The sequence below is a fragment of the Impatiens glandulifera genome, chromosome 1 (assembly GCF_907164915.1).
Source record: "Impatiens glandulifera chromosome 1, dImpGla2.1, whole genome shotgun sequence".
In the NCBI taxonomy this organism is placed as follows: Eukaryota; Viridiplantae; Streptophyta; class Magnoliopsida; order Ericales; family Balsaminaceae; genus Impatiens; species Impatiens glandulifera.
This window is the reverse complement of record NC_061862.1, coordinates 132,914,832-132,924,680: the sequence shown is the minus strand read 5'-3', so window position 1 is coordinate 132,924,680 and position 9,849 is coordinate 132,914,832. Positions and strand designations below refer to the sequence as shown.

At 33.6% G+C, this 9,849-nt stretch overlaps 1 protein-coding gene across 2 annotated transcripts; it reads left to right on the top strand.

The window, feature by feature from the left end:
• Positions 1-282: 282 nt before the first annotated feature.
• LOC124919807 (nuclear transport factor 2-like) lies at positions 283-4,056 on the top strand. Of its 2 annotated transcripts, none has more exons than XM_047460145.1 (10): positions 283-354; positions 494-561; positions 663-800; positions 968-1,262; positions 1,356-1,546; positions 1,940-2,117; positions 2,240-2,358; positions 2,436-2,498; positions 3,109-3,178; positions 3,407-4,056. In XM_047460145.1, exons 2-10 carry the CDS (start codon positions 526-528, stop codon positions 3,727-3,729), a joined length of 1,413 nt encoding a protein of 470 aa, XP_047316101.1. In that variant the 5' UTR covers positions 283-354; positions 494-525; the 3' UTR covers positions 3,730-4,056. The 2 variants fall into 2 exon arrangements, with proteins under 2 accessions (XP_047316101.1, XP_047316100.1); XM_047460144.1 differs by having other exon boundaries at positions 1,341-1,546.
• The last annotated feature ends 5,793 nt before the right edge of the window (positions 4,057-9,849 follow it).

The window sequence follows — 9,849 nt, the reverse complement described above, 5'->3', positions numbered from 1 at the left end:
GATCCGTCCTTGAGTATTACAAATAATAATTTTTCGATTAAAAAAATAAAAAGGAGGAAATATATAATTAAAAATAGAGGAGAAAACATTAATTTTTAAATATAAAATTAATTAATTAAATAAAATACCATCCAAACAAATAATAAGAAGGCCCAAATAATAAAATTTGAAAGAAAAAAAATTCAAAATAACATTGGGCCAAAATAAAGAGCCCCAAATAAATAATAAAATTCAGCTTAGCTTAGATACCTTATGTTTGTGAATTACCCCAATTATAAATAAAGGAAAAAGAAACATTACATATTCTCTCTTCTCCGCCGGCACTTGCTCTGCTCAAGAAAAGCGATCCATCAGGTACTAAAAAGATCACGATGAAATCTCCTTTCTTTACTCTTATCATCACAATCATTAGCTCTCATTATGATTTCATCACTTTTTTACTTCTTCAATGATCTAGTTTTTATTATTTAGGGTTTCTTCGTTTTTGTTCTAGGGTTTTATCGCAGCATTGTGGATCACTTTCAGATGGCGACTTCGGTTCAACCGCCCGTTCCTCAAGTTGTATGTCAATCTCATTCTGATTCAATCTGTGATCTTTTTTTTTTTTTTTTTATATATAGATCATGTTTTCATGTGATAGACTTTTACCCTTGTTTTTTTAGGTCGGTAATGCTTTTGTTCAGCAGTACTACCATATACTGCATCAGTCTCCGTCCCTTGTTCATCAATTTTATCAGGATATCAGCCAACTTGGCCGTCCTTCTGTTGATGGGTCCATGACCATTACTACTACTATGGAGGTGGTGTCCCCTTTCATCTACTTTATATGTTCACCCCCATGCATCTGATGAACTAAGTTTTGATTTTTAAGTTTTGAAGTTGAAGGGATTTAATAGAAAGTTTTAGGGAATTGGGCTTATTGTATCCATCCTGAAACGCCCTTTTGTAATTATTGGTTAATTGACAGGCTATTGATGCAAAGATATTGTCTCAAAACTATTCTGAGTTGACACCTGAGATTAAGACTGTGGATGCACAAGAATCTTGTAATGGTGGTGTTCATGTTCTTGTAACGGGTTGTCTGGTGGGGAAGGACAACGTAATTCAGAACTTCACTCAAACCTTTTTCCTTGCGACACAAGAGAAAGGGTACTTTGTCTTGAATGACATGTTACGCTACACAGGGGATGCAAACAATTCGACTGAAATCACTGTCTCCTCCAATAATGTGGTGGATAGATCAGCATCAGCTCCACAACAAGGTAACAATTAAGAATCTAGTTGAATTGTAAATGTAGCATCTTGTATGTATTATTGATCCTGTTGCTTCTTGTTGTAAGTTCCTTCTCCTGTAGTGGAGAGTGAACAGATTGTTGTTCCAGTAAATGTGGAAACTTCTGTAGACGCTGCTGATAATGGAGAGGTAGTGGTTGTAAAGGAGGAGGTTCCCGTTGCTAAAGTTGTGGTTGAAGTACCAAATGAGCCTCTGAAAAAGGTTGTATCCGACTCCAAAGTCCAGGAGCCAAAGAAGTCTTATGCTTCCATTGTAAGTAGTTATTATACTGGGATTCTGATTTTCCTTTTCCTAATATTGGTTTGATAGCTTTCTGAATAGATTAACCGATTAGTTGGGAAAATCATCCCACTGTTAGTTTATTATCCTTACCATATTCACCAAAAAGGGTAACTCAAGTGGTAATAGTCTTGAAAACTTAAGAGTGAGGTTATTCGAGTCCCACTGAAAGAACCTTGACTGAAGTTGCGGTCATTGCAGTAGGATGTTGTGTTAGCCTCCTTTAAGGAAAAAAATCTTTGCTCTAAAAAGTAAATAAATTATTCTTACCATATTATTGCGTTGGTTGAAGTATTGCACATTCTTTTGGTGCTGCAAACATGCGACCAGATCAAATGAAATAATTCTCTCCAATTGCTGTTTTAGGTCATGGTCATGAAGGGAAATGGACCAGCTATTTCATCTCCTACTCCTGCTCCTCGTAAAATCGCCCCTAAGATCCAAGAACAGCAGGCCAATCTTGTACAAGCATCAGTTTCAGCAGCTGAAATTCCCTTGTCTGGGCCAGGTGCTGCTGAAGATGCGAATAACCAAGAGACTGAAGGTATGCTGAAATTCCTGAACAAATTAATTTGGCATTCACATCTTATTATTCTTTCCTGTGGCTGATTTAGTGGAAATTATATAAGTTTGTTAACTATTCATAATTCTCATTTCCGTTTACAGCTGATGGTTACTCAATTTACATCAAGGGCCTGCCTTTAACTGCAAACCCTGGCCTTCTTGAGGAAGAATTCAAGAAGTTTGGAACAATTAAAAGTGGTGGGATTCAAGTTAGAAGTAAAGTACGTATACAGTTAGTTTATTTCTTCATACAATTTTGATCTTTGTAATTGGTATTAATGGTCTTTTGTGACTGCAGCAAGGGTTTTGTTTTGGCTTTGTGGAATTTGAGGCTGCCTCTGCAGTTGAAAAAGCAATTGAGGTACTGATATTATTGTCTAATAAATACTAAAGATGCTTATGTGCTTAGGGAAAATGCTTGTACATTCTTATGGGGTTACAATTCCTAATCATAATAACCCCCAAACAAAACACCTCAAATAGCCTGTTTTTCTATAACTAGCATTAACAAGGCTATTTGGAAATATTCACTTGGCTATTCAAATGACCCCATATCAAACAAGGCTTAAGTACTTTTGCTGAGAAGGCAATGATTAAATACTTAACCTGGGTTGCTAGGAGCACAACAATTTGACATTTAGCCATTTAGGTGCACCTGCCTTGATTTATGTAGATAGAGAAGAAATTCTTAGCCATGAAATAATTGCTTAACTCGTGATTGCAATTTTGAATTCATCATATTTGTTGTTGAATAAACTGCATTCGTACTTCAGCTATTGAATCTCAGGACACTTGATAGTAATATTATTAAGCCCAGCATCTTAAGGCTATTTGCTTTCTTTTGTAGTGGTGGTCTCACAGTGTTCCTTTTATTTTTGTTAATTTTCTCCACAACACTTTTTCATATCGCCTAGTAATTGAGTGGTTTGTGGACCATCCTAACCCTTTTAGCATTGACTTAATTGTTTCAGGCTTCCCCAATAACGATTGGTGGGCGTCAGGTTTTTGTCCAGGAAAAGATGTCCAACAATAACTCCCATGGTAAGCTAACTTGCACGCCTGAAAATAAGCACTTGCCTCGAAAACATGACAAAATCAAAATATCTGTTCCTCATTTTATTGAAGAGTTAAAAAACATTATATTCACCGAAGGTCTCAAGTTTGATTCCCACTAAAAACGCCCTGATTTATGTGGGGTCGTGCTAGCCTCCTCAAGTTGTTATTGACATGAATATTAAAAAAAGAATTGATTATATCTTGTCCTTGCAGTCAACAATAGGGGAGGGAGATTTCAAGGAGGAAGAATGTCTGGATTTAGGAACGAAGGACCAAGAGGAGGAGGAGGAGGGCGAGGGAACTATGGTAGAGGAGGAGGTTATAATAATTCAAGAGGTGATTTCAATGGTAGGAATGATTTTGGTAACAATAATAATAGGGGTGGCAATTGGGGAGGTTTCCCGAACCGAGGTGCTGGTGGTGGTGGCAATAATGGAAGCCGTGTAAATCATTCTGGCGGGTTTAATGGTGGTGGTGGTGGTGGTGGAGAAGCTAAAGCCACAACCGCCATGCCCCATGTTTCTGCAACAGCTTGAGAAACTAACCATCAACATCAAAGCATCAGGTTTTGTTTTGGTTCCCCCCATTTTGTAGTTGGGAGGCATTGAATAGTGTCATTTTGTGACAGATCATATCCTATTTTGGATATGCTGTCGGAAAATTTTCAAGAATATTATTATCCTCACTCATTTTTCTTTTATCCCTTTAGAGATTTTTGTTTTTGTTTTTTATGGATCTTGTTATTTTTTGGGGTGGGGTTTATTATTATTATTACTATTATTATTATAGATTTAATTGATTTGGATTTTGATGTCTTTAACTTTGAAGACGAGTTCATTAATTCATGTTGCTATTATTGCTCACTGAAAGGTATTACAAGCTCTGCCTGCAGATCATTCTTCAGGATTTGTCATACTTGGGTATAGCAACAAGTCAACATATTTACTTGAATTAATCTGTGATGTGTTTTAGCATTTACAGCCTGATTTAGTATATAGAGATAAATTTAGTTGTAGCAATTCAATGATCTGATGATTTTGATGCATATTTGGGGATGCCTTTATAGTAGCATAGGTCCATGAATGTGACTCTGAAGTGGACCCTAGACAGAGTTGCAAGTAAGGGTCTAAAGTTGAAATAAAACCCTTTTAACTTGACTACATTGGATAGCCAAGTACTTTTGGGGGGAAATATTTACAAATTACCAACAGGATAGGTCTGAAACATATGAGACTTTATGACAAGAAGATAAGGTTGTAGAGGAATGGGGTTTATTGATTTTAATGAAAATGAACAAAGTTTTGTTAGACAAGCAAGTTAGATAAGCTTGGATCCCCAAAATGTTGATGCTTTTTTAGGGTGTCCTTTTTAAAAATAATTATGTATTATATCATTAATTCATCAAATAAAATTTCCTTGTATAAAATTTTAATTTAAACTCTAACACTACATCTAATAATTCATTTATCTTAAATAACTCACTCTTTTATCAAACAATTAAAAAAATTAAAAAATAAATTAAAAAATTCATTATGGAACACCTAGCTCGTTAGAACTTGGGTAGTTTTTTTTTTCTATTTTAATCGCCCTAAAAGTTATGGATAATAGCTCCATAAACTATCAAGTGAATTTTCTCGATTTCATTGTCCAATAATGAAAAAGAAGCTTCTATCAATATTGTGTCGCTCCGGGAACCATTAAAAAAATGATTTTTTTTTGTTGATTGAATACTAAAATATTTTTTCTCTCTTGAATGATAATTTTTTTTTATAAAAAATGTCATATTTTTATTGAAAATAACGCAATATGCGATCAAACGTTATAAAAGAGAAGTAATAAAACAAATCAATAAATAAGAAAATAACATAAAATTTTAAATGTATATTGAATGATAAATTAATTTTAAATAATTGAATCAAATATAATTTTTGTATTTTAATACATAAAAAAATAATTTATATCAGTTAAACTTTAGATCAAAGTCCATTAAAAAATCTAAAATTCCAAAGATCAAACAAGGTAATAATGAGCTATGCTCATTATGTTATATGAGAAAATAGATTTTATGTTCAAACAAGAAGTTTTGATAGTGATTGATATCAAAAGTTAAACTAAGAAGAGACTGTTTGACGGGACTTTCTGAAGGAGACACAAACTAAGGTGCCTCTATGAGTGGATTTATGTAGTGACAATATTCTGTTTAAGCCCATTCATTTTTTTTGAAATATATAATAGATCAATAGTTTAAGGTTATAAAGATAAATTGTGTATATGTTACCATTAGTTTGATTCTTTTTTAAAAAAAAAAAAAAAATTTGATTTTTTTTTTTAGATTTTAGAATTAAAGGAGAACTAACATAACATTCCACAAGCATGTTCCTCTTATATTTAAAGCGTTTTTAGATGAAATCAAATTCGTAACATTTTAGTTTCTTAAACCGACTCTTACCACTAAACTAACTTAGTGGGATATCATTTTTTCTTACATTATATTTAAGCCTCTAACACTAATATTGAGTAACTCCAAAATGCGATAAGGGCAAAACACATTGAAATGAAAGATGTTATGTCTCAAATTCATCATTGAAAAAGGTGGTCATGGGACCTCACTTTTGATTGAGGGGGAGGATCAAGAAGCTCTTTGAAGGCTTTAAGGCCCGCACAAATAGACAAATTCATATGCCTATTAGGTAAGTCACATGATGAAGGAAGATCAGCTTACTATGGGCATGATATAATATCAACCTTACCTTTTCTTTCATGTAGATTCTAGATCTCGAGCTTTGAGATCTCATGGGATCAATGTCTTTTGTTTGATCATGAGTTCCTCTTTTGAATATTTTACCATGGTCACATGATTTTTGATTATAAGGTGCCCTAATGAAAACATTTTACCATTTAAAAAAAAAATTATATAATTTTAAATATTATGTCAATTTCAATATTGGGCCATTAATAAGAAATAAAAGTAAGTTATCTATCTACACACTTGGATGGAAGGCCGTCCATCCAATCCAATCAACTAGTCGTCGGTGGTCTCTTCTCTCTCTTGGCCACCAACCAAAAACATCCTATTAATTAATTGGGCATGACTATTAGTCCCCTACACAATTCCTACAATTCCCAAATTGTCCCTCCAAAGAAAATGTCATTATTTTATTTGGTGTGGTAAACAAAATATAAATTTATATTAAATTTTAAATTATTTTATTAAATAATATATAAAAATTAATAATTAAAACTCAATTATACATACATTTTAATTTTATTATGATATTTGATAATATTTTTAATGAAATTAAATGTGAATTATAATTTATTAATATTAAATTTTAAAACTTACACTATTCTCTATAATTCATAATGATATTTTAGATTTTTTTTAATGAAATTTATCTATCTATATATATTAATGCTTAATGTCAAATCATCGTGTCCTCGAACCATAATGCATGACTCTTAATATGAATGTAAGAGCTTTAAGTCTAACACTTTTGGTTGGACTAATAATATTTCTTGCGTGCCTAATGGAGGAGCAAAATATGATTGAGATGATTAAGCTATCCTCGATGAATTTTTCGGTTTAGTAACGCAAGATGCTAGATTTGTAGAAATTTGTTTAGGCATGTACGAGGTATGACAAAGCTAGAAACGATGAATTATGAAGATTGAAAAATTATGAATTGGAAAGCAACTTCTACAATTAGGTAGTGGGTTGACTAAAATATTTTCACCACATTGCAAAAGAAAACGACGCGCATGTTCTTTGAAAGAAGTTAGAGTCGATGCTCGAGAAGGATTCTTTTAGAAACAAGACGATGATAATTTAATGACTCGTGAACTTGAAGTACAAAGACAATGGGAGTATGACATAACACACTAGCAAATTCATTGTCTTGATGAATCATATGGCATCGATAAATACGACTCTTGATGATGAGCTACATGCTCTACTACTTCTTAGGTCGTTACTGGACTATTGGGAAATATTAGTGATTTCGTTGAGCAATTCAGCGAAAGATGGTATTCTAACCAATGAAACAGTTAAAGATAGTCTTTTCAATGAAGAGGCTAGAAAAAGAAAAAAAGGTGAACTAGTTTCAGAAGCCATAGTAGGTGAAACTTTAGAGTCGCGTGGAAGTAGTAAAAACATGTCTCCACATGATAGAAAGAAAATGTATGACTCGAACAAAAGAAGTTCGAATTCTCGTTGTGGTCTTAAGTGCTATCACTATAACAAACTGGGGAACATGAAGAGAGAATACCGAATATGAAAGCGAGAGAAAATGAAAGGCATAATGGTGAAAAAGAAACCAATGTGGTTATAGAGGGAGACACTACCGTTGTGTGCGATGATGGTTGCATTAATCTCATAAGTCAAGATGGTGTCTGGGTGATTGATTCTGGTGATTCTTTTCATGTTACTTCTCATGACGATTTTTTCTTTACATATTCGAGAAGAGATTTTGGAAATCTTCAAATGGGTAACGACGATACATCAAAGATAGTGGATATCAGTGACATTTTCTTAGAGACTAATGTCGAGTATTGATACTCAAAGATGTGAGGAACGTTCTAGATATTCATATCAACTTAATTTTTAAGGGAAAACTTGACGATGAGGGGTTCATGAACTATTTTGGTGAATGTAAGTGGAAGCTCACCAATTGTTCACTCTTTATGTCTAGAAAAACGAAGATGAACACATTGTATATAATGAAAGACAAATTGTACAAAAAAGAGATAAACTTAATCCGAAAAAATGTGTATTTTTTTGGGAAAAAAAAGGGACAACGGATTAAGTGTGTAGCCCACAAACACACTTAACTATTAAATCAAGCATAGAACTTTCTGCCTGGTGGACTCGAACCAAGGAACTTAGGGTTAGTATATAAAATAAATGTGAATATTTTTTTTGGAAAAAAATGTGAATATTGATTTATGGCACAAGAGGCTCGACCACGTCAGTGAGAAGAGACTTCAAGCTCTTTCTAGGAAACAATTCCTTCCCGTTTTGCAAGGCACATCTTTGAAAACTTGTGATGTTTGCTTAGATGGGAAAACACACAGTTTCATTTCATACACTCCTTCCACAAAGAAAATCAAATATTCTTGATTTGACTCATACTAATATTTTTTCTATGCAAGAAAAATCTCTCGATGGAGCATATTATTTTGTAACATTTATTGATGATCACTTAAAAAAGATTTGGTTTTATACTCTGAAAACTAAATATCAGGTGTTAGAGGTCTTTAAATATTTCCATGCCCAAATTGAGTGAGAAATAACCAGGAAATTGCAATGCGTGAAGTCAAACAACGACGATGAATACAAGGGACCGTTTGAAAGATATTGTAGAGATCACGACATCAAATTGGAGAAAACACCTTCAAAAAAACATCAGCACAACAATGTTACTAAGAATGAACCAAATGATTGAAGAATGAGTGTAGTGAATGTTGTCTCATGCGAATTTTCCTAAGTCCTTTGATGGGGGGGGAGGTAGGGTTTGGACAAATAAAATGTCTCTTACAAGAACTTGAGAGTCCTTTGTTGCAGGCCATTCATTCATATCCCAAAAGATGAAAGGTTGAATCTCAAAGATAATGTAAAATCGCGTGTCTTCATGGGGTATGGTCACGAAGAGATCGAGTACAGATTATGGGATCCAATGACGAAGAAGATTGTGAGAAGTAGAGATGGTGTGTGTCTTGAAGACCAAGTTATCACATACATGTGATAGTGACAAGGTTGAAGAATCTAGTTCATCTACTGAAATTTTTATTAGTTTGGATGCAACTCCACATTTCTTGAATTTTGATCATGGGGGAGACACACAGGAAGGAAAAAATGATGGTGTTAACAACGATGAGCCAATTTAACACATTGAGGAAGAAACTACACTAACACTAGTTGAACAACCTTTGAGAAGATCTAATAGGGAGAGTCAAACCTCTATTAGATATCCTTCTAATGAGTATTTATTGCTCAGGGATGGTGGAGAACCAAAATCTTACCAAGAAGAAGTCAAAGTTGATGACAAGAATAAGTGATTGAAAGCCATGAAATAAAAGATGCAATCCTTACATGATAACCACACATACGACTTGGTAAAGCTACCTTAAGGAAAAAACATTCATGAATAAGTAGGTGTACAAGTTGAAGATAAAAAATAATAGCTCACAGCTTATGTACAAGGCTCAGTTAGTTGTGAAATGTTTTGGTCAAAAGAAAGGGATCGACTTTGAAGAAATATTCTCTTTAGTGGTAAAAAATCGCTCAATCCGAGTTGCACTAGGATTGACAGAATGCTTAAACTTAGAGGTGGAACAACTTGACGTAAAAATGAATTTTCTTCACGGTGAATTAGAAGAAAATATTTATATGGAGCAACCCAAGACATTTAGAGTTAGAGATAATGAACAACTTGTGTGTAAGTTGAAAAAAAATTGTATGGACTCAAACAAGCTCCGAGAGAGTGGTACAAGAAATTTGATTTTTTTTATGATGAGTCATGGATATAGAAAGACTACATCAGATTACTACGTGTTTATTAAAAAGTAATCAGATGACGACGACTTCATCATTTTATTGTTGTATGCCGACGACATATTGATCATTGGACGTGATGTTGCCAAGATTAAAAAACTGAAAG

Bases quoted from the DNA above. Each gene is read 5' to 3' on its own strand.
- LOC124919807 (XM_047460144.1), top strand. From the start codon at position 526: ATGGCGACTTCGGTTCAACCGCCCGTTCCTCAAGTT. The intron at 1,263-1,340 runs GTAACAATTAAG...TCTTGTTGTAAG, and splicing joins AGCATCAGCTCCACAACAAG to TTCCTTCTCCTGTAGTGGAG. The intron at 2,359-2,435 runs GTACGTATACAG...TTGTGACTGCAG, and splicing joins GGATTCAAGTTAGAAGTAAA to CAAGGGTTTTGTTTTGGCTT.